The sequence below is a fragment of the Acipenser ruthenus genome, chromosome 13 (assembly GCF_902713425.1).
Source record: "Acipenser ruthenus chromosome 13, fAciRut3.2 maternal haplotype, whole genome shotgun sequence".
Taxonomy (NCBI): domain Eukaryota; kingdom Metazoa; phylum Chordata; class Actinopteri; order Acipenseriformes; family Acipenseridae; genus Acipenser; species Acipenser ruthenus.
Genome location: NC_081201.1, coordinates 1,058,344 through 1,082,345, shown reverse-complemented (window position 1 = coordinate 1,082,345; position 24,002 = coordinate 1,058,344). Strand labels below are relative to the sequence as shown.

The window sequence follows — 24,002 nt, the reverse complement described above, 5'->3', positions numbered from 1 at the left end:
ATTATGACAATAAAACACCGTCATTACATCAAGCCTTAGGCTTTGAAGTAATTTCCCCGATTCGAAACAGGTCCTTCTCTCCTGTGCATTCAGATTCAAACAGATCAGCAAGCACGTACCGAGTGACAGGTGAGTACATGCATTATGACGAGCGGTGCTGCTGCACTGAAGCCCCCTGGCATTGCTCAGGGCCCCCACGCTCAGTGCAGGGGCAGTTAACCTCGGCTCTTCCAGTCCGTTTCTGGATTGGTCAGTTTGGCACATCTGTGAGTCACGAAGACCAATACACCCCCAGCCACACAGAGCAGGTAAAGGTATCCGCGAGAATCCCCCCTGCCAGCCCCAGTCACAGCCAGTGGAATCACATCACAAGTTTCCAGCTCTGCAGCAGAGTTAGCCGGGACACAGCAGCTGGTGATATTCCCTGGAGGACTGTAAACCTACACTTCCCAAACTCCTGATTAAAAAGAAACACAGAGCCAAAATCTAGATCTAAAATGGTTTTGGCTCAGGAGCTTAAATCTGATTCCTAAGCGGGTTTCTGTATGGTTTTCACAAACGCTGCACAACTATTTCAGAGTTAGTTTACCTCCCTTTGAAGAGCCGGGGCACGTTGCGATAAAAGATCAAATACAAAAACGGCTTCTCAATTACAGGAAAGGGGCTTAGATTCAGAATTAAGAAAAGCGCTGCGGCGCTCAGACAAACCCCTGAGCGTGTCCATTTCCTTTCGAACAACAGTTTCAGAAACTTGAAATACACTCATGGAAGGCTTTGTTTATTATACGGTATAAAAAATAAAAATAAAGTCATACCTGCATAAACCCCTGATGAACCAACAACCTTTTTCTTTACTATACTGTAAAAAAAAAAAGTTTCCTAGCTGCTCAGACACACAGCACAGCACTGTGCGCCGCCATTTAAAATATGACAAATTCAGTCATTTACACAATAGTTTACAGACCAATTTCTCCAGAAAGATCAAACAAGTTTAATTTCCGTCTACATGGATTGGCATTGCAGTGAGGATCCGACATGTGAAACAGCGATCACCGTATATTGAATTGGAAAACAATTCAGGAAACAGCAACTCAGCATAATTGGATTTTATGTTGCAGGCAAAGCATTGCATCTTTATGAATGTGTTCCGCATCCCTAGTACCAGGAACCTTTTAATCTGTATTAAAAAGAGAGAGGAGAACTGATGTTTAACTCTTACTATTATTATTTTTTTAAATCCATCTAAACTATGTTATTATGTTACGGGCACTTTCACCCATTCCAGGTTTTAGTACGAGCCCGATTAACCCCAGTGTGTATAGGTGACTTACTCGTAGCAAAACCAGGACTGGAGCAAACTGCTATGCAATGGGAGCCTTGTTTCCAATCCTGGAATTAGACACTTGCAGGCAAGAAAAGGCCCACCTCAGTATTCCTTTTTCTTATGTCTTCTGTACGTTTTACAGACAGTTCAAATCGCATAAACACATGAATACTTTATTTTTAGAGAAATGAAGCCAAGCTGCTTCCTCTCACACAGAAGCAATGCTGCTGCAGCCGGTTACTACACTCATTGTGTGGGCTTCCTGCTGCCGACAATGAAAAAAACAGCATTTCAATAAAACCAGCGTAAGCAGGATGAAGAAACGCTGGACATAACACTAACAAAGCATGCAAGGGCATTCTGCAGTGCCGCTTCACCCAGTTTCTACTGGGCCGAAGCTAACCGGTATGGCACGTCTGCTCTAGCTAAGGCAACGGCCTCAAGCACTGGTGCGTGAGCTAGCGAGACCAGAGAGAAGCCAGCAAAGTGATTTGTGACGGCGCGGTGAAGGGACAAACAAAGCGATCCATTATGGAACAGCGTTTCTTGAGATTTTATTAGCGTGGAGAAGGCAGATCGGCCAGTTCTATTTAACAGTGCCTCAATCGCAGCTCAGATCTACGTTATCTTCTCCAGAGAGATGCAGGCAGGCACAGTGAAGTCTCTGATACTATCTCTCTCATTGGACAGGTTTCCCTTCGGAGATTGAGGTTTATTTTATATCAATCTCTCTTTCCTACTTTCACCTGAAGAAGAGACCTTGAGGTCTTGAAAGCTTGCGATTAATTATTGTTTAGTTAGTCCAATAAAAGGTATCACATCTCCTTCTCTTTGTCTATCATCCCTGGACTGATACGGCTACCGTTTCATCCATCAGTGTCTATAAACTAAAACTCTTAGGGCTGTATTCTGATCACAGCGCAAATGCAACTGCAAGCGCGAATGGCGCTTGCCCCCGATTCTGTGACGCATAAATGGAGTGAAATGGTATTCTGACGACATGTCTTGCCCCGTTACAGAGCGCCTGCCCCATCATTAACATATTCACCAAAGCGATTCTGATGACAGTGCAATGGGGTTCCAAATAGACAATTGAGCTCTGTGTTAAGAAGCGCTGAAACCAGGTTTATTTAGTGGTGCAATCAGGAACTTTAACAATTGAACACACTATAAAAAGAAAAGCAGTCCTAAGCAACAACTGTGTGTGTTTGGACTAACACAGAAAGAGGAACTCAAAGAAAGAAAAAGTAAAAGAAAAGAATGACTGGGATGATTTTTCTCTGACGTACTCCATTGCTAAATTCTTGTAGTTCACATTTAGAGGACGCCACAATGATAAATAATTTGCTTTGCTTCTGTATTCATTTAAGATTGAGTAATTTAGTTTGGTACGTAACTATTCACACACCACCATTTCCAACATCCTTAAATTTACAGTTTGGAGGTACTGTGGAGCTACAATTACGATACTACAAAAAAAAAAAAATCAACAATTAAAGAATAAAAATAAAAAACAGCTGATTTAAATCAAAAATCATTTTTTTATTTAAAAAAAAATAAACAAACAAACAATGAATCGCCAACCCTGCCTTTAATATAACCCAGTCAGTTCAGCATTATGAGGATTTGGTCACATCGTATGTCTGGACCACAGTGCGTCAAATCAATTCTGTGGGAAAAAGTCCTTGACAACTCCAATAGAATAAGGTGGATACAGTGTTTATGGGAGTGGGAAGGAGCCAATGGCTAACCATATGTTTAAGAGATCACTTTTCCTTTAATCATGCCCTTTCCTTTGAAGTTTAGAATTCTGCAACGGAAAATGTCTCAGCTGTTTACTTGCGAGTCCTGTCCCTCGAGAGATTCAGATCTTGTTCACAGAAAGAAACCTAGAAATGGGTGCGTGGGACAGATCTCTTTTTTGCTTTTGAATGCTTTCAAACCAATCAATACAGGCATAGCCTGGCCATCCTACTGAATTACAACAACACTCATATGCCCAACAGAATTCTCTGATAGCGCAGCAAGCTGGGTGTCATGAAGCAACAACAAACGTCTCCCGGTATCACCAGGTGGAAAGGTTTTTCCTCATTAGTATCCATCAAAACACATTTTCCATTGTCATCCTCTGATCTCCCAGTGGATCAAAACATGGAACCACAGTCCAAAGAATCCAGAGACATCGCCGCATCACTGGCCACGTTTACAAGAGCTGGTTACGGTTTTAAAGCAGGTACTGTGCACCCTGCAAACGTATCTTTATACATCAATTCACTATGCACACGGCAGGTGCCAAGAGACTTGCTTTTGAAGCTGTATGACAAACACTTCTGGGTCAAGCCAGACAAAGACACAGAGCGAACCAACCAAGCAAGCAACATCATCATCATCATGGAAAACACTGCAAAGGTGGCACTAGACTTCCTGGCATACCACAAATTGATTTGAGAAAAAAAAATTGTGTTTAAAATTGTATATAGTTCAGATATGCATACTTAATAAACAGTGCTGAACATCGTAAATACCAGGACTGCAGAGGTCACACTAGCTTTTCTGTTCATGTGTTCCTGAAATGCACAAGCCCAAAATTAACACAAAGGCTAAGAAACTCCAGGGATGTGCACTTTGGTACACTTTTATGAACGTGCAGTGGTTTAAAAATCTCTGTCTGTGTATAGATATACATGTAAACACACACTTTTTTCTTTGTTATAGATACTAACAGTAGACCGTTCTCATGACAACGAGACGGGATTCTAAGCACTGTTTGTTGCCTTCATCTACGTGTGTTTCAAGATTTTTCTGCATTCCAATAACAGCATCGCTGTATCTTTTAAGAGAAGGTTCTTGAAAATCTGTACATCTGTGCGTATGTTTGTTTGTTGTGCCCAGCAGCTCTTTCACACACAGCACATCTTGCCGTCTCGATAAGCAAGCCACGGATACTTCATCTCCCATTCAAAATTATAAGAACGTGTTTTTAGTTTGTGTTTTAGTGCATCACTACTGCTTCGGTCACTGTAGTACTCGCAGTCAGAAGTAGATGATTGAGATGCAGATGAGCAATCTTCATGAGAATCCCCTGAAGATGCCGACAGCTTAGCAATAAATAAATAAATAAATAAATTCCCTGTGTGTGGAAAATAACACAAGCACAACGTTAAATCAGGTGACTGCAAAAATGAAATGCGAGTTAAAAGTAGGATCGGGGATGAACAATTCACGTCATTTGTCAGCTCTGCTTGAAATAAAATTAAAAGGGACCTGAATTAGGCTCAGGCAAGACATGAAAGTAAAAGCAAAGATTGTTTTGCAATTAACAGCTTTTTCTGAGTTTCATTATGAAACAGAAATCAGCTACATTTGTCATCTGATTAAAAATGAAACCTGAAAACTTCAAGCCCTACGTGTGCGTTCGCATTTACTTTTTCCAAAATATTTGTTTTACTTCTTAGCAATATGGACCTCTGTTAATATGGGGCATAACACATTATTTTAAAATAAAGTACAGTGTATGGTGGGGTACTATCGTATTAATTTCCAATGTTCATTGCACTGCTAGGAACTATAACCGGACTATTCTAATAGCATTAGTGTGTGTGCGCATTACACCCGACTAAACATGAAACGGTACTTCACTGTGGACGCTAAAATTTGAGCTGCATTCATTTAAACGTTTGAGTACGGTTCTCGAGAGCGGTTATGTAGTGTGAACAGGGCTGAAAAATAAATATCCTTAATATTGCTGCCACCTACAGGAGTGGAGTGTACCTTTAATCAATGCTGTTATATTGCAGAACAGTTTTCTTTTTTTTTTTAAATAAGCAAGCATTTTACAGTCATAATAGATTATTGAATATGCATGTCTGCGTCCCTTTCCATTCTGTGCGTCCAGTGAACGCAAGACAAAATACTTTTCCGTCCAATGGATTTATTTTGCATCTAGGACGCAAAATTTTGTGTTAACGAGACCTCTGATGACTGCATTACAGCCTATCAAAAAGAAAAACTTGATTCAATTCAGCAGTTAGCAGCACTCTGCAGTCCTGTCCATCAGCTGCAAATCATCATTGCAAATCTGCACTGCCTGGGTGACTAAAACCAGTACCAGGTAAGGATCTGAAAACAGCACAATGCATAATCTAGGCAGCAGGACTACGAATCAGCACCTATATTCATATTGCTTTGCCTCATATTAGTTACACAGTTATGAAGATCGTGCAAGCAATAAGCAATAAAACTGCAATTATGCACTCCACTATCACACAACACACAAAATAAAAAAGAATGATGATAATAATAATAAACCCAGAAGATAAACTCCTTGGTAGTGAAGGACTCTTGGTGCACGGCAGCCAAACAGGCTCGAATCACAGGTTATGTCTGTAGCTTCACTTTAAATAGGCAAGACTGCTTTAAACCCAGGAGCGCTCTACCAAAGACTTGTGGTATGCTGCTGTGCTTCTATCCAAGGTGGAAGCAACGGGGAACGGGGTTCAGTGGGGTTCAATGGCTACACCTAGATCCTCAATTACAAATCGCTTATTAACTTGTTTATGTTGTTTGCTGGGTGTGATCGAACCACCTCCAGGTTTTGACGTACCCGGTAATGATGCGTAAATGAAAGCCTGCAGTGCTTTGAAGCCCGCATCTCTTGGCGACTGGTGCTGTGCAGTGTTTGTGCACGGCACAGTGGGACTCCGAAGGGTCTGCGTCTGGGAGACTCAACTGTTTTCCCAGCTGCGATGTCCCATCCTGGGAAATGTGCTCCTTGCATTGTTCAAATAATTTCCGAAGGCATTTAACCGGCACTGAAGAAAATGTCAAGCACATCGTGGCATGCCGTGAAGAGTCTGAATTTCACTTTATTCCCGGGGGGGGGGGGGGGGCGAGGGGGTTGACCACACTGCTTATCTTCAATGTGGGAAAACACTGAAAAGCCTTTTTATTTTTTATTTTTTTTAGGAAGATACATCCAAGGATTTAAAAATCAATTTGCATTAGCAACAGTATTACTGGTCATCTTTTATCTTTACGTCTCAAGATCTTTATTATTTTTTTTACTTTATTTGGGGACATTTTTCGCCACACTACAGATTCAAGACGATGCTTTCCCCGATTCCTGTTCCACTTCCTAAAACAGCACCGTTCAAAATGCTCAGAGTGACAAAGTGGCGAGAAGGTCTTTCAATAGGGAGCTTTTGTACCTGCGGATTACAGCAAATGCTTCAGCCAATGCTGTCATCAGTGCAGATCAAGAAAGGACCTGCTAGGCCAAGAGCCAGAGCCTGTACAAGGTCCTCCTCGTTCATGACTTTATCCTGTTTGAAGTCCTCCACTGAAACTGGCAGGCAGCACCGAGACGACAGCTTTTACAACAGAATGAGAGAAGCTATGGCTTCCGATGCTCCTCTGTAACGGATGCTGTTTATACAGCTGTGCTTCTTTACCACGGCAGGGTGCAAGACATCAGAGGGAAACATCTTAGAATGAATTCATTCCATAAAACTCTCACTGTACCTCTGTATCAACACTGGCCAAATCACAGAAGGGCAGGAGTCTATGAAACAGACAAAGAGTTGGGAAACCACATGCCTTTAAAAAAGAAATGAAAACTGATGAAGAAGATGACAGTGGTGATGAACATCGAACAAACAAGATGTCAAAACACTAAAGGCAAAGGCTCCACTTTGACAAAGAACCTTTAAACAGGTTTCTTGTAAACGCATTTTTCATCCACTTTGGGCAAGCTTGCCTCTCGGGGAACAAACGTCTGCTTCTTAGTTAAATGGTAACAAATTGACAGCTGAAATGGTTTCAAGTATTACAGATACACGTTTTCAACAACCTTTTTATATTCTTGTGCAAAAACATCAGTTTCTCACCTGTAGCCTTACAAAGTCAACACAGTCAAGCTGGTGCCTGTGCTCCTGCACCTTGACACAAAAAGAATGCATTTTAATTACAGCTCATAAACAGAACTTCTATGACAGGGCCAGCTTCACAAAAGGGTAATGAGTGTCCCGTTATAAAATACTGAAGAAAAAAACAAAACTTAATGAAAAACAAGGTCTGCATAAGAAACACACGTCGAAAAGGATGCGTTTTAATAATGGATGCAATTTATGATTGCATTTGTAAATTAAAATTCCTCCTGAAAAAAAAAACCAGACAAAATGATTATCCTCCAGTTCATTACAATATAGCTGCAGGACTGACTAGCTGGCAGCTGTGTGTTGACGATGCAAGCTCAGGCTATTCTTGCCTTCAATTACAAACACAATGTCCATGCCGGATCAAGTTAACGTTCCCTGATTAACACTCACAGAACGGACTCGGAAAGGCTGTCAGGACTGAAGTTTAATAGAGAAAAGTGTAAGGTACCACATGGGCGACACTGAAATTGAAGAAGGAATCTATGAAAAAGATCTAGGAGTTTATGTTGACTCAGAAATGCCTTCATCTAGACGATGTGGGGAAGCTATACAAAAGGCCAACAAAATGTTCGGATATGTAGTGAAAAAGTGTTGAATTTAAATCAAGGGAAGTAATGTTAAAACTCTACAATGCATTAGTAAGACCTATCCTAGAATATTGCGTTCAGTTCTGGTCACCTCGCTACAAAACTGATATTGCTGCTCTAGAAAGAGTGCAAAGAAGAGCGACCAGAATTATCCCGGGTTTAAAAAGCATGTTGTATGCAGACAGGCTAAAAGATTTGAATCTATTCAGTCTTGAACAAAGAAGACTACGCGGCGATGTGATTCAAGCATTCAAAATTCTAAAAGGTATTGACAATGTCGACCCAAGGAACTTTTTAGACCTGAAAAAAGAAATTAGGACCAGGGGTCACAAATGGAGATTAGATAAAGGGGCATTTAGAACAGAAAATAGGAGGCACTTTTTTACACAGAGAATTGTGAGGTTCTGGAACCAACTCCCCAGTAATGTTGTTAAACTGACACCCTGGGATCCTTCAAGAAGCTGCTTGATGAGATTCTGGGATCAATAAGCTACTAACAACCAAACGAGCAAGATGGGCCGAATGATGGGTCGTTTGTAACCTTTCTTCTGTTTTTAAGTTCACTGTGCAGGTGCTGCACTTGCTGTACCTCTATTCATACAGCAGCAGTATTGATTTCACGCCTCAGCTAGCCAGCACGCACAGAGCACCTTGGTTAAACAGGAACTCACTTGCTTTGGGACAAAGAATGACAATAGCAAGCCTGCTCTGATTCTTCCAGAATCATAACTCAGTGTATAAAATGATCAATCGCTACAGTAAAGCACCCTCATTTAGAAGCTGCAGTGAGGCAAGGTCTAGTTAGGTATCGTATCTCACAGAAACTCAAGAGTCACTGCAGTAGGCCCTTATCTCAGCATTATCATAATCAGTGTTATACTAAGAAGAGAGCAAGGCTTGGGGTACAAAATAAATAAAGCATGAAGACTGAGTATTCCTAATGGCTTAAAATCATGTGAGTAGTTTTTAAAAGGACAAGTAGATTCTAATGTGATTTAATGCATTTTTTTTTTTTTATTACCATGTTAGGATGTTTGCAGATCATTCTGAGTGGTTCTAGATTCTAGTTCCACTAGTGTTTTGTGAATGCTGACATCACTCACAAAACAAGATGTTTTACAAGTTTAGGCACCAGTTACTCCAACGGTCTCTCCAGAATATGCCTTATTTTTTTTTTGGATGAGCTCAATTAAAACATGCCCTTCTTGATCACACAACATTGTTTTTAAGTAAGTAACCCTCACAAGTCAGTGCTCCACACTTCCACAGTGGATACACAAAAACTACATGCCAAGCGTTCAGAAATGACTGCAGTACGAATTCCCGGTACTGGCCCCTTGGTCACAAGGACTCTGTTATACTTTCATCTAGTCGTGAATGTGCATTTCCGGGGCAATTCCTAAGAAGCATTGGATTTGATTCTGCATAAACCACTCAGAACTTTCAGAGAACTAAACACACACACACACACCCACCCACACACAGCATCTGCTGAACTCAGCTGGCACGGAGCTCCAGAACTCTAGTGTTTATCAGCGGGACAGCCCCACCGTGTGGCTCAAGCCTGCAAATTCACAAGGTCTTGTGTGCGAGCGTTCAGTCCTGCTGCCTCATCCTTGTGTAAAAACTACATGCATCCAGCAAGAATTAGACCATTTCCAAGCAATCTCTTTTGGTTTTGTTTAAATAGCTTGGTGTGGTGCGCATCTACAGGCTTTGGCTGTGTTATTTTGACCTTGTTTTCTGTTGCAGCATTCAGTTTGCCAGCAAATGCGCAGAACTTGTGTATTTACTGGAAAACTAATGACAAACAACTAGAATTCTCCAATTAAAAACATGTGCAAGCCCAAATCTCCAATAGCATGCACTGTTAGTGTTGGATTGACTTTTGCAAAGCCTCAGCTGTGGTTTGCAAAAATAATTAAACTGTTTTACAAAAGATGTCTCTGCTGTGTACCCAGGATTGTATAATGCAAGTTAGCATTTGATTTGGCAATGTGAGGTTAGAAAGAAATATTCAGACATACACTGCCCTGCTGCTGCTATTTAAACAGTAACCACACAAATAGCAGGGATGTTATAATTAATAACACGCATATCACATGAATCATCATGTGTTTTCTTTCCTGAACCAACTGAGAATTCACACACAACTTGACAAATTCTAGAATCCAAGCTTCCTGTACGATTCCAGAATGGGTTGGATTTACTTACACCATTCTAGAATGGGTCAGAACCATTAGAACTGGTCTTTGATTGCAGGAATTTCCTCAAGCTGAGGGATCAGGAAGCTTGAAACCTGGTTCTAGGAGACCATCAGACCTAGTTTGAGTCAACTTTGCTTTATCAAGCCCAGGTGTGCCATGCAGTGGCCTGAACCTTGTCTCCTGAAACCACAAGGTGGCTTGGTGTCTCTGTTTGCTCACCTCGACCTTGTTCTTCTTGTTCTTCTTCTTTCGTTCAGGCTCACCCTGCTCCTTCTTCTCAAACGGCTTCTGCTCCATTTCCTCCGCGACTCTCTTCTTAGTCTTTTGCTTTGTTTTGCGCTTGATTTCCACGCTCTCGGATTCGGGTTTGGTTATTTTACTCTTCGTCATTGTGGCGACAACAGATGCTGCGGGTTCCTGCATGGAACAGCATTGCAATAAGAAACACGGTATATTACACGTTTACATCAAATCCATAAACCCGATAGTAAAACTGATCATGGCTGTGAACACATCTCTTAAGTCGCCCTTGGTTATTATGACAATGATATAAACTTTTTTTTCTTCTAAATGTATTACTAGCTTCTTAACGCCAAAGGTTTACTCTCAATGAGTTAGGAGCACGACCAGCAAACACCAAAGCTGCGGACTAGCTCTAGCGGTTTACTTGACCTTTACTTGACTGAATCTCCCTTTCTGCTGTTAGTGTTAGACAAACCCAGGCAGTTTATACCTGTCGAAACAGTCAATCGTGAAAATTGTTTTAAAAAATATAATGTACCTGAGCGCTCTAAACAAGCCTTCAACGTGCTTTTGAAATATGGCTTATATATTAATTTGCCTTAAAATTATACACATTATGTATTTATTATTATTATTATTATTATTATTATTATTATTATAATAGAGAGAAAGAGTCGCAAATTGTTTATATAACATAGTCTTTACTTACACGACTACAGTAACTCAAACGCTTCCAGGACACTTCCGACAACTCCTGCAAACCGCGTGTGTTACAAACACATGTGGCACGCAATCCTGCCCTCCCCTCGTCCCTATTGGTTAAAAAACTACCAAAGTACAAATTCCATTGGTTTACCTAATGCCAATCAGCATAATCCGATCTCGTTAAGACTTACGTCTGTTGCGCGTGTTGAGTGTTGCAAGATCTCGCGATGAGAAACCATGGTAACAGGAGTCGCGTTTTTTACAGAATCCTGCAGCCGGTTCAACCGAATCACCGAACCGGGTAAACAAACGACGGTTCGGCAGCGTCGGGGGGTAGCCTTTGGATTTTGACAACAAAAAAATATTCCTTTAGTAATATCACTCAGTGCGTTCAAAATAATTCTGTTATATTTTAAATATGGAGCCGTGTATTGCAGTTCGAGAGACAATGCCGGTGCAGATCACTGTTCTGCGAGGCACAAACCTGGTAAGAATCGTGTGTTTTTTATTTGTAATTGTTTAAACAGTTATTATTATTATTATTATTATTATTATTATTATTATTATTATTGCTGTAACGTAGCCTATGTGGCGCTGGTCAAACGGAAAGTTTTCAAAATGTTCCACGAAAGTAAAGTTTCAAATACTATCAATTTATAGAGATTATTATTGACAACAATCCTATAAAATGAAATGCAATGATATTCAGTGCGATCTACTACGTGCTGTAATTAAACAGTGCAATCTGTGAGGGGCTAACATTGACTATCCACAGAGTTCCCCCATTTAATTTAGGCAGATGTGACTACCAGTAGGATTTTTACCGGCACGAAGGCAGCTGATTCCGCACAAAATAAATTCTTAATGTAACCAGTTTCACTTTCTATAGACTTAACCTTGTCTCTGTCTTCTGTTGCAGAAAGGCTCAAAAGCAGAATCCTTGCTGAATGTCCGGGTCGAGTTCAACACCGCGGTGCTGGGGGACTCCCCAAAGCTTGAGCAGTCTGCAGAACAGGGTGTCGAGTTCAACTTCACCTGCAGGTTCGACTGCTCGGAGGGGCTCAACACGCTCGATGACCTGGCACACAAACCTGTCATCTGTGAGTATACACAGTGCGTCTCAAACCTGTCATCTGTGAGTATACACAGTGCATCTCAAACCTGTCATCTGTGAGTATACACAGTGCGTCTCAAACCTGTCATCTGTGAGTATACACAGTGCGTCTCAAACCTGTCATCTGTGAGTATACACAGTGCGTCTCAAACCTCTCATCTGTGAGTATACACAGTGCGTCTCAAACCTCTCATCTGTGAGTATACACAGTGCGTCTCAAACCTGTCATCTGTGAGTATACACAGTGCGTCTCAAACCTCTCATCTGTGAGTATACACAGTGCATCTCAAACCTGTCATCTGTGAGTATACACAGTGCGTCTCAAACCTGTCATCTGTGAGTATACACAGTGCGTCTCAAACCTCTCATCTGTGAGTATACACAGTGCGTCTTTGGGGTTGAAAAGATTGTGCCTTGACTTGACAGCTGTGACGGGCCAGGTGAGGAGAGTCATCATTAAAACGAGTTCTTAAGTTTTTTACTGGGACGTTTAGAGGAGCTTACATTGCCACTTTACAGCATTTCTTGTGTTATTCCTTTTCTCTCCAGTGACCCTCGTTGAAATCCTGCCAAAGGAGAAGAAGCAGAAGGAAGAGAAGACGATTACTTTGGGCCAAGCTGTTGTGGACCTGCTGCCTCTGTTGCAGGGTGGGTGCAGAACGCATGGGTTCTCCTTTGGGAGCTGGGTGGTTTACAGTCCTAGTACTGGTCTATATATCCCTTGACAGCACAGCACCTACAATCACAGCATGCTGGTGAAAGAATGTTTTACTGTGTTCTTTTTTTTTTTTTCCCTGCTCTGTTTTTCGAACTGTAGGTCAACACACATTCACAACCACTGTCACCCTGCACCCTGCTCCAGGCTCCCCGACTGAAACCAGCACGACTGAAGGGAGCAAGGTAAGGGACCTGAGGGATCACATTCACTGACTTATAAACGCTATTACTGGGGAGGGACGGGCTAGCCTGTTCTACATAGATCCAGATCCAGTACTTGGTTTGACTTTGATAGCCAAGTTGTGGTGTGGTTTTGTGATGTAGACTACTGTTCAGTTGGGGTTTCATTGAGGTCAAGTTGAGACTTAATCCCAATTTGAACCCAGACCACTGGAGGTGAAAGGCTAGTGCATTAACCCACTGTTCCACACAGCTCTGGAATTGGTTCTGTGGGATTGTGGGTGGGCTATGCATTAGCTAACTGAACATTGTGGACCATGCATTTTCTGACACTCTTGCTGCATATATCAGGTTAATGTGCTGTGCCCCTCGCAGTCTATCCTGGAGGTAGCTGTGTCAGTCCCGGACGCCCTGCTGTCAGATGCTCAGCTCGCGGACTCCAACCTGTTCAGGGTTTCTGTGGAAACGGCGTACTCCGTGCCTGAAGTGTGGAGCACGACGGGGCCGCAGTTCAGCTACATGGCCTGTCTGCAGGTGCCAGTCTCGCTTGAGGTAAAGAGTCTCACTCCGAACAGCTCTCCGTCCTTAATAAATGCATCCCATGCGTTATCTGATGTGTTTTATTACATTAAAAACGTTTCTTTCCCATAGAAAGAGCAGCTGCTGTTCTTCCCCAGCGGAGTCCTGAAGACAGGGGGAGAGAGGGAGCCTGTGCCCAGGCCAAAGAAGTGGACGAGCGGGCTGATCCTGGCACCAGGGGCCCAATACATCCCTGCCTCCTTCATCGAGGAGGGGCCAGCCGAGGGAGAGGACGGGGAGCTGTCCGGCCCTGAGGTAACCAGTAATTGAAGGGAGAGTGCATCAGTATTTGAAATATCTCCTTGTGCTTTATTAAGACAGCTCAGCAGGAGTTTGGGGTGGTGAGTCAGTCCCTCACTGTGTGTGCTTTGTGCTGGGTTGCAGTACAGGGAGTTCCGCGCAGAGGCAGAGAGCACCAAGAAGAGGGTGAGCTGGGATACCGAGAGACGCTTCTTCATGGACCCCGCTAGCCAGGCCTGGTAAGCTGCACCCTTTTTCATTGAAAAGGTTTTTATAGATTGCTGGTGGACTGAGCAGCACAGAGCACGAGGTTCACAATTTACAGAAAACAAACAAACAAACAAACAAACAATCATCCTGTACAATAACCTAATCAAATAATAAAACAAAAAATATATAAGATGCTTTGTGTTACTGGTGCCTGAAATCCTGAAATGAAATTACAATTTAAAGTACTCAGTTCTGTATTGCTGCATCCATAACTCTAAGAAACTTGGTCCATGAGAAAATATGCGCAATGCTGATTATTATTATTATTATTATTATTATTATTATTATTATTATTATTATTATGCAACTCAATTATTCAAATTGCCGGTGATCAGTGTTGCTCAAGTGCTGCTCATTGTTCAGAGTAATTACAAATCAGTACAAGCTTGCCTCTCTCCTGTGTCGCTCTGCTCTACACAGCCTGGTGAAGCGGATTTCAGATTGCCGGTACTGGCCAGTGGAGTTCATGAGGGCTCCCTTGGCGACCACCACCAAGGGGAAGGCAGCCAAGGTGAGAATTGTTTTTCTTCAGTTACCAGTGCGTCTGCATACAGAGGGACCCTCATCATTGCCTTAGTATGCAATCCAGAACGCTTACAGCGTCTAGGAGGCTGGGAGAGTGTGATAAAAGTGTGGTGAAGACTGATGCAAAGTCAAGGCTGTTGCCATGTTTACCATGTACAGACAGACACGGAATTAAAAAAAAATACATGTGTCATTACATATCTATACAGAAGATGAATTAAGGTATTGAAAACAAAGTCATTTTTATCAATTGCTGTTTTTTTTTAAAACAGTATTATTGTTTTAATATCTTTAAATCTAGGCTAATACAATTGGGGTATCCAAATACTAATGTGTGTGAATAGGGGGTATTCTTGACAGATCTGTAGTGTTGTCTTTAAACTGGGTCTTTGTAAAGAAAGACCTGGAGCACTGTAGGACTGCAGGTTCTGTTCTGTGTTATAAATGGAAGATGTATCTAATAGACTAATGGTCTTCCCCTGGTATTGCTCCCTGTGCAGGGTGACGAGGATGTTCAGATCTCTTTCCACGGCGTGGCATACGTGGACATGGCGCCCCTGCTGTACCCCGGGGTCAAACGAATCCGGGGGGCCTATCACATCCTACCGTTCAGTGAGATAGACCTGTACACCAAGGTGAGCTCTCCACCAGCCCCTGCAGTGACAACCTCAGTGGAACTGCTTTGTGATTGTGGTGGGTTTGGAATATATCTTTTCATATGGGCTTTACTTTAATATAAATCAAATACAGTGTATATATATATATATATATATATATATATATATATATATATATATATATATATATATATATATATATATATGTTCATTTCTAAAGATACAGATTATAATTTTTTTTTCTGTGACATAAAAATTTGGGGGGTCTCCAATCTCTGCAGTTCCACAGAAAACAACAACTGGTGTCATCTGTGGTCAGTGTTGATTTAATAGCAGTCCGATTTGGAAGGCGTGTCAATAGGATAAATGTACAACGTCAGAACTGTTTTTTCTTTGTTTTCATACGGCAGACGAAGCGACAAGGCAGCATCCTTAAAGAGTACCTCCGGCAGGCAAGCCAAACGGGCAGGGGGACGGCGCCCACTGCCATCGGCTCCTCACAGTTCAGAGGGGCCCCTGGCAAAATCAGCAAGGATGACAAGGGGCCAAAGGATAATGCCAAAAAGGTGAGGGACCAGGCCACTTACAAAGCAGGATAGCTGCTCAGCTACTAGGAGGCTGTGTGGTCCAGTGGTTAAAGAAAAGGGCTTGTAACCAGGAGGTCCCCGGTTCAAATCCCTCCTCAGCCACTGACTTACTGTTTGACCCTGAGCAAGTCACTTAACCTCCTTGTGCTCTGTCTTTCGGGTGAGATGTAATTGTAAGTGACTCTGCAGTGGATGCATAGTTCACACACCCTAGTCTCTGTAAGTCGCCTTGTATAAAAGCGTCTGCTAAATAAATAAACAAAAATAAACAAATATTAGATGAAAATTGGTGTTTTGGCTTACGAATGAAACACTTATGATTGTTTAAGAAAACTCTATAGCAGAGTAGCACAATTCATTATGAAAGCATGGTAAATAAAGGTGCTGCATGGGAAGATCCTGGTGAAATGCAAATGCACTGCAAGCTACTGTACTAGGAAACCATTTTGAAATAAGACCTGTTTGCTTGTCCTGTCATTCACCGCAGTTTGCGTTTTAATGATTTCTTTTCTTCTCCTTGTTTCTTTGAGCTGTCTATACAGCCGTTAGTTCAGAAGCCGCAGGGGTCGGACAGCGTGGTCGAGTTTGAAACTATAGCACCGCCGAATCCAGAAGGACAGGTATGGGTCTTTAACTCTGCAGTGTGTTTACAAACACTGGGGCATTTAGGACATGGAACGGATTAGCACAGTCATACATAGGAAAGATTCATTAACAAATTCGTATCAGTAGAGAACAGGGCATGAATTTACCTTTTGAACAGCATTTTGCACATGGTCACACCCTGGCACAGGCTGTTTCCATGTAGTTACACACTTACTCCACCAGCAGTTACCATGTTAGAGCAGGAAACACTGATAGTTATTACATTGTTAATTATTCTACGTAATGTAAAGAGCTCCCTGAGCATGCTGTCTGTTTGAGTATGCCTGGCCAGTGACTCAGCCTGCCTCTGGGTGTTGAGGATTTCTGGTTGAACATGCCTGATCTGTTTCTCTCGCTGTGCAATGTTAGATGTACGCAGAGGCGGGTTCATACATCGTGATTGAAGTCGCTCTGGATAAACCTCTGGTGCGGAAGAGACCGCCAGAGGAACTCACCAAGAGGTAATTTCAAGCAAAGGCTTATTGGACTGACTGTCTGTATCTTAGGGTCTTAAATCTGAGCTGCAGTTCTTCTTGAACTGTTGTTTTTTTTCATATATTATTGTAGCATTTTTTGATTAATTATTTTATGGAGTCTAATCTGGACTGTGTTGCATTGTCCTTTTTTAATGTTATAAACTTGCAGGTGTTTAAACGGATGCTCTGAGTTTCATATCCGAGCAGATATTATAAGCAGTACTAAAAACACCCCTATCCAGCAGTGCTGCTTCCTCCCAGCAATCCCACTTGTACAGAATAACGCCCGTGTCTGTGTTTCTTGCAGGGTAGCAGAGCTGATCCCTCCCAGGCCTGCTATACCACGCCGCACAGCTGGGGCAGAGAAGGTGAGTTTGGGAAAGGGATGGCAGAGAAGCCCTGGTAACAGTCTCCAATGCCATCACCTCCTCACTTTTCACAAAGGGCACTGAATTCATCCCTGTGGACTGACAGACAATAAGAGGATACACAGTTGGAAATTAAGTGGAGAATTAGGACAGGGGGTAGGAGGCACTTCTTTACACAGAGAGCACTGAGGGTATGGAATGGGTTACCCAGCCATGTAGACTTGACAAGCTTTGAGATTAACTAGCTAGGAACTAGCACTGATGGGCTGAATAACCTCCACTCATTCTTCTGTAATAACACTCTGCCGCTGCCAGTCCTGCACTTTCTTCAGCCGGGGTATGAACACTGGCCTAGGGGAGAGTCCCCCCCGGGGCAGCCTCTGACTCTGGTGTTTGTGCCCCCAGGCGGTGAAGGATTTCCATGGGCAGGTAGCAAGTGTGGCAGGCCTGGTGCTGGAGCAGTACCAGGAGCTGTTCGGAGGGGCCCTGGCGCAGGGGGAGCTGCCCCTCGACCCCTCAGCACAGGAGGAGCGCAAGGCCAAGCTGCTGGGAGAGCTCAACTACTCAGGGAAGTACTTCGCCTTCAAGGAGCAGCTCAAGGTAGGCTAGTGTCCTGTAAAGGAGGCTCGCTTTTTAATGGAGATGAAGCCCTGTGAGCATGGGGGGATGCTACCTGACTTACTTGGGAGGATCGGAGGAACAGGCATCAGTTACAGCAATGTACATTGCTATGTATTGAAAGCCATAAGGGTTTGGATCATGTGATTTGGACAAGCCTTATATTGGGTGTTGCACCAAGGACGCTATGACAAGTAAACAGCAACATGAAGAATTCAGCTGATGCGATTGTAGGATCTCTGCCTGTTTCGTATGCTCTGCTGTGTGTAACCCCTGTGTGTGTGTGTGTGTGTGTGTGTGTGTGTGTGTGTGTGTGTGTGTGTGTGTGTGTCCAGCACTCAGTGGTAAGGATCGTGCGAGAGAAACTCCTCAAGACCACAACCTTCCCCAGCCAGGAGGAGCTGCAGGCCTTCCTGAGTCAGCTCTACATCTTCCTGGTGGATCAGATGCACATCTCACTGAACAAGGTGGGGAGCCAATAGGTCACACGGGACCGGGAGGGAGGGACACTGTGGGTAGGGGATTTAACTGTTTAGTTTCTTTCCTTATGTTTTCCTTCTGTCCTTATTTCTTTCTTTCTTTCTTTTTTATTGTTTTCTTTCTTTTTCCTTTCTTTCCTTTTATAGTTCCTTCTTTCTTTCTTTCTTTCCATCTTTCTTTTTCCTCCTGTTTAATTCCTCTTGTTTCCCAGCAGACTTTGTCAGTGGATGTTCCTGAGACGGAGACCCAGCCCTTCACAGACTGTGCTCAGCTCAAACACTTTGCCAGGGAGGCAGAGGTCAATGAGGACTACGAGCTGGCTGCAATGTACTACCAAGAGGTATGGAGGGGTGTGGGGTCATCATCTCTCCATTCCTAAACAGGGGTTCCAGACTTTGGCAATCAAGTGACAGTGTGGCAGTGTCCCCTGGTCTTGATATCTCTGATTGCACCCTGTGTTTGCTAGAGACTGGCGCGGGACCGCAGTAACCCCGATCACTGGTTCGACTATGGTGCGTTCTGCCTGCTCATCTCTGATCACGCCAAGGCAGAGGACTGCTTCCACCATGCTGTGGCCATTGACCAGCGACACCTGCACAGGTGAGCAGTGATACAGAGCGCACGGGACTCTACACTGGGGTCTAGAGAGAGGAAAAGCTGCTGGACATGGGTACCTGTATGTCTCTCTGATCTGAAATCTCTCTAGGTCTCTGGCTGTCTGCCACAAAAATGTCTCTGATCCAAAGCTTCTGATTTAAAACCTTAGTCTAATCTGGGACTACCTAATGTTACCCAGGGCAAGGTAGTCTGAGATTACCGCAATCTGGGGCTGTGAAACCAGCAGTAATAATGTCTATATTTTCCTCTTACACTCTCTCTACTGTGATATAAGACTGCTATACATCTGAACTCCAGGGATGGAAATAAGTAGTTTGAGTCATTCCTGGTTTTACAGTAAATGTTATAAGACACACCTGAGCTTGTTACCTATACACACTGTGGCTAATCAAGATTGTATTAAAACTTGGAATGGATGAAACTGCTATGCAGCAGGAGTCTTCTTTCCACCCCTGGAGCTCACCTGGCTGTGTGTCCCTGCAGCCTGCTGCTCTGTGGAGTCCTGGCTGAGATGCGAGGCTGCTTTGCGGACGCTGAGACTTTCTTTGAGAGCGGGACCTGTGTGGAGCCGAGCAGTGTCCTGGCCTGGACTATGTTAGGTAGGGTGAGGAGGGCAGGGGGCAATAAAGAAACCCTTCTAGAAGATCATGCGGCTTCGGACCCTTATAGATGTTTTACTGCAGTAAAAGCATAGCAAAGTGTAATAAAGCATAGGGAAAGCATCACGAAGCACAGAGAGATATGTTATTATTATTTGTTTATTTAGCAGACGCCTTTATCCAAGGCGACTTACAGAGACTAGGGTGTGTGAACTATGCATCAGATGCAGAGTCATTTACAATTACGTCTCACCCGAAAGACGGAGTACAAGGAGGTTAAGTGACTTGCTCAGGGTCACACAATGAGTCAGTGGCTGAGGTGGGATTTGAACTGGGGACCTCCTGGTTACAAGCCCTTTTCTTTAACCACTGGACCACACAGCCTCCTTACTCTAACATAAGAGTAAATGCATAGTATTAACTTCAATAAGGGCAGTGTCAGAAAGGAGTTTTCTCTAAAGCGTTGTCAGTACAACTAAAATACAGTAGCAGGGCCCCTATTTATGATTCATATTTTGTTCCACAATTATTGTGATAGGAATACAAGACAGGCAACCAAGTAATACAGCACTGTACCCTCACTGAAGTGCAACTTATTTCAGTTAAATCATTAAACAGTCCTCTTTGTTCTGTAATCATTATAGTTTTATAAATATATACGTGTAATAGTATTACATTTTCAAAAAATAAACCAGAACATTGTATTACCATCAGGGCTGTACAGTGAGGCGCAGGGGAATGAGATCCGGGCAGAGATGGCGTTTCTGGAAGCTGCTAAATGGATGAAGGCGGAGGCAGGGGAGGGGAGCGTGACCCAGGCTGTGGGGGAGCCCCTTCCGAGCGAGGGCAAATCCACACAGCTGCAGGAGGGGGCCACAGTGTCTGAGGAGGGGGTTCCAGTGACCGAGCGGGAGGAGAGAGGTGAGGGTTCAAGGGTTTTTTTTTTGGAGTACCCAGATCCGCCTACTGCTTCCGCTGTTAATTTGCATTGGACACCACTATCTTTGTGCAGGTTGTTTTCATTAACGTCAGTCACACTTGCTCCAATGGACCTTCCAAAGCTGGTGTTTAGTATACATAGCTGCTGCTGCGTCACCACAAGCAGTATTCAGCATTACCCTAAAATAATATAATTTCTTCATATCTCTTCTCCAGCAGGCTGCTGTCTGTTCACTCTACTTAATAAGAAACCAGGCCTTGTTGACAGTCCAGTTGGTTTGCATTCCACCCTGGTAGATTTATTCTCTTGAGCGGTACAGGTTCCCGGGTCAGTAAACTTGCTTTGTGTTGCAGACGTGGAGGTGGAAGCTGAGAGTGTGGTCAGTGAGGCTGAGCAGACAGCAGCAGTGTCACAGCCTGAGCCCGCTGTGCTGAAACCCTGCGAGAACGCCCCCGGTCACAACAACACTATCTACATGGAGGCAGCCAAGTTCCTGCTCCAGGCCAATGCCCTACAGGTCAGCAAGCTGCCAGAAACACTGGCCCTTACACACAGGGTTCCTACAGTTCACTTCTAACACCACTGGTACACTGGAGGCTTGAAGAAAGGGGCTTGTTACCAGGAGCTTCCAAGTTCAGTCTTAGCTCAGCCACTGACTCACTATGTGTGACCCTGAGCAAGTCACTTAACCTCCTTGTGCTCTGTCCTTCGGATAAGACATAAAACAAACGAGGTTGGAAGTGACTCTGCAGCAACAGTTGATGCATAGTTCACCCTAACTCTAATTTCTGTATGTCGCTTTTGATAAAAGCGGCACTAGCCGACACCTTTGTCTGCTTGACAGCATTGTTTGCACAGTGATGGCAGTTACTGTGTTCACAGTGACAGACAGATCATGGATAGAGAGACACCATCAGTACATAAGGGCCCCCATTTTTTTCAATGAGGACCCAAAAAGAACCTATTCATATAATTGGGCCCAATTCCATTTAGCAAAGAAAAAAAACAAACCATGTTGGCACACAGTCGATGAGCTGTGTACGGTTTTTAATGGGGCTCCCTCTCTGGCCCTGGCTGTGTCTCAGTTTGCCCAGCGAGCCCTGGCCCAGGACCTGCTGTCTCCAGAGGGAGGGACCAGCTGCTCCTATTACTTGGCTCTAGCCAGGCTCCACCTCCAGAGGCGCGACTTCGACAGTGCAGACCAGAACCTACAGGAGGCACTGCATGTCAATCAGGAGGTAACCCACATTGCCATGCTTATTATTCTGCTATTTACCAGGCTTTTCACAGGATTATTACACAATGCATTTACTGATAGTTACCGTGCTTAACCAGACTTTGCCATCTGTGATTTACCATGCTTACCTGTGCTTTACACTTTGCTTTTACTGAGCTTAAACACACTTTACTGGGCTTTTACTATAGTATACCGCTGTAAACCAATTATAACGGAATGCACTGCAGAAGCAAATTAATAACCCATTGATCCATCCATAAGGCCTACTGTAAAAACTATCAATGGCCACCAGTGGTTTCAATCGTAAGCTGTTCACAAATAGCCTTGCTTTCCTCCAGAACCCGGACGTGTGGGCTCTCATCGGGCACCTCCACTACATGCGCAGGGACTTCCACGAGGCCAGGGAGTGCTACAGGCGCAACCTGGACTTTGTGACAGACGCCTCTGAGATGCACCCTGTCTACCTGAGGCTGGGCACCATCTATCTGCAGGAGGACCAGGTGAAGAAACAAGCAAGCTAAAACAGCAGCAGTCTTGAAAGCGGGCGTACGCCGACTGAAAACGTGTTTAGATATAACAGATGAATGGATTGTGGACGAGGCGGGTTCCGTGTTTCTGTCTAACTCCTCTCTCCTTTGCCCGTTCAGTTTGAGAAGGCGAAACTCACCTTCCTGCGCGCCTGCAAAAACTCCCCCTCCTGCCTGTCCTGGCTGGGCCTCGGGACCGCCTGCTACAGGGTAAAGTACCGTCAGCATGGCAAGCATAGCCCTGGCATGCAATAATGTCTCTCTGCAGACTGGCCTTGGCACATGGAGCTCTCGGCTTTACAGAAAATGCTGCATGGTCTCTGAACTGCTTGTCTGGTTTCAGCTTGGGGAGCTGACGGAGGCAGAGGACGCTCTCGCGGAGGCGAACATCCTGAACAACAGAAACCCAGAGGTGTGGGGCTACCTGTCCCTCGTGTGTCTCCAGGTGAGCATTCAGAGGTGTGGGGCTACCTGTCCCTCGTGTGTCTCCAGGTGAGCATCCAGAGGTGTGGGGCTACCTGTCCCTCATGTGTCTCCAGGTGAGCATCCAGTTTGTGACACTTCAGGCTTTTCAACTTGCATCCCAATGCATTCTGGTACGGTTTACCTGTCTCAGGTACCTTTCACAGCAGGACTGCACTGAGAAAGCATTGGGGTGTAACTGAGTTGAAAAGCCTGAACTGTCACAAAATGTCCTAGAATACATATGGTAGCCCTAGCCCTGCCTTATGCACTCTTTATCCAACCTACTGCTGATCCTTTGCTACTACAGTTAAGACAATAAAGTTGAAGATAATATGAATGTATTTTGGGTGTTTATAGTGAGGAAACTTCTGTTCTGTGAGCAAAATAATCCACGATGAGAAGTGCCCCACCGTCTCTAGTGGTGCTACTGTCTCTTAGCACACACTCCGTCTCTGTGCTGTGCCCTCAGTAATGCATCCGCAGCACTGAGTTTACACACAACATGAGCACAGCACACAGCTCAATGTATTTACTTTTTCCCTTTTCATTTCAGACTGGCAGGCAGCTGGAAGCAGAACAGAGTTATAAATATGCTGTCAAGGTTGGTTCTTCAAGGTGTTGCTTTGTAACTCCCTGCAAATCGTATCCGTTTATAACTCCCTGTTTGGAAGATTGCAGTAAAGACACCAAACAGTGCTTTTTGAATTACTTGTGGTTACCGGAGTGTGATCCTCGGGTAATGAGCCCCTGTCTCCTCTCCCACAGTTAAAGCTGAAGAGCGAAGCTCTTCTGCAGGAGATCCATGCCCTGCAGCAGCGCGTCGGTTTTGGAAACCCTGCGTTCTGAACAGCCTCCTCTCCCTCCTGCTGCACTGCAGCGTTATATTTTAAGTGTTTCTGCCTGCAGCAGCAAGGACAGCTTCATATTTCTTTGTGCTTTTTTTTTTTTTTTTTTTAACAAAAGCACACCTGTTTATATTTTAATAAAGAATATCTATGTGATTTTTTTGGCTGGATATAATGTCGTCTTTCTTGAGTTGTAGTAGTAGTTATTATTATTATTATTATTATTATTATTATGCATAAAGATTGGACAGCACTGGAGTTTTTTTTGGTTTGTCTGTGTGTTTGTTTATACAGTACAGTTTTGTTCCTGTCTTTCAGAAAACATTGATCTATAGGTTAAAATGTATATGAAA

The 24,002-nt window shown here is 43.7% G+C and overlaps 2 protein-coding genes across 3 annotated transcripts in view; one reads left to right on the top strand and one right to left on the bottom strand.

Annotated features, from left to right (window-relative positions):
• Window positions 1-11,119, bottom strand: part of LOC117418158 (uncharacterized protein C7orf50 homolog) — a 55,745-nt gene extending 44,626 nt beyond the window's left edge. Inside the window, exons 1-2 of the mRNA XM_034030797.3 lie at window positions 11,007-11,119; window positions 10,274-10,471 (exon numbers count right to left, since the gene is read on the bottom strand). Of these exons, the coding sequence (XP_033886688.2) occupies window positions 10,274-10,444 (171 nt within the window). The 5' untranslated portion in view covers window positions 10,445-10,471; window positions 11,007-11,119. The remainder of the gene's footprint in view (window positions 1-10,273; window positions 10,472-11,006) is intronic.
• Window positions 11,120-11,229: 110 nt separating this feature from the next.
• Window positions 11,230-23,756, top strand: cfap70 (cilia and flagella associated protein 70). Of its 2 annotated transcripts, none has more exons than XM_034030637.3 (26): window positions 11,230-11,489; window positions 11,922-12,102; window positions 12,666-12,764; window positions 12,934-13,016; window positions 13,389-13,565; window positions 13,665-13,847; window positions 13,977-14,071; window positions 14,523-14,613; window positions 15,128-15,262; window positions 15,655-15,810; window positions 16,362-16,451; window positions 16,846-16,937; window positions 17,260-17,320; window positions 17,726-17,920; window positions 18,274-18,405; window positions 18,633-18,758; window positions 18,885-19,018; window positions 19,520-19,635; window positions 20,350-20,556; window positions 20,929-21,092; window positions 21,661-21,813; window positions 22,151-22,312; window positions 22,460-22,549; window positions 22,683-22,784; window positions 23,358-23,405; window positions 23,570-23,756. In XM_034030637.3, exons 1-26 carry the CDS (start codon window positions 11,421-11,423, stop codon window positions 23,648-23,650), a joined length of 3,222 nt encoding a protein of 1,073 aa, XP_033886528.3. In that variant the 5' UTR covers window positions 11,230-11,420; the 3' UTR covers window positions 23,651-23,756. The 2 variants fall into 2 exon arrangements, with proteins under 2 accessions (XP_033886528.3, XP_033886526.3); XM_034030635.3 differs by having other exon boundaries at window positions 13,365-13,565.
• The last annotated feature ends 246 nt before the right edge of the window (window positions 23,757-24,002 follow it).

Coding starts and splice junctions, on each gene's coding strand:
- cfap70 (XM_034030635.3), top strand. CDS start 11,421: ATGGAGCCGTGTATTGCAGTTCGAGAGACAATGCCGGTGCAGATCACT. Junction 16,452..16,845: donor CGCCGAATCCAGAAGGACAG/GTATGGGTCTTT, acceptor GTGCAATGTTAG/ATGTACGCAGAGGCGGGTTC. Junction 17,921..18,273: donor CCTTCAAGGAGCAGCTCAAG/GTAGGCTAGTGT, acceptor GTGTGTGTCCAG/CACTCAGTGGTAAGGATCGT.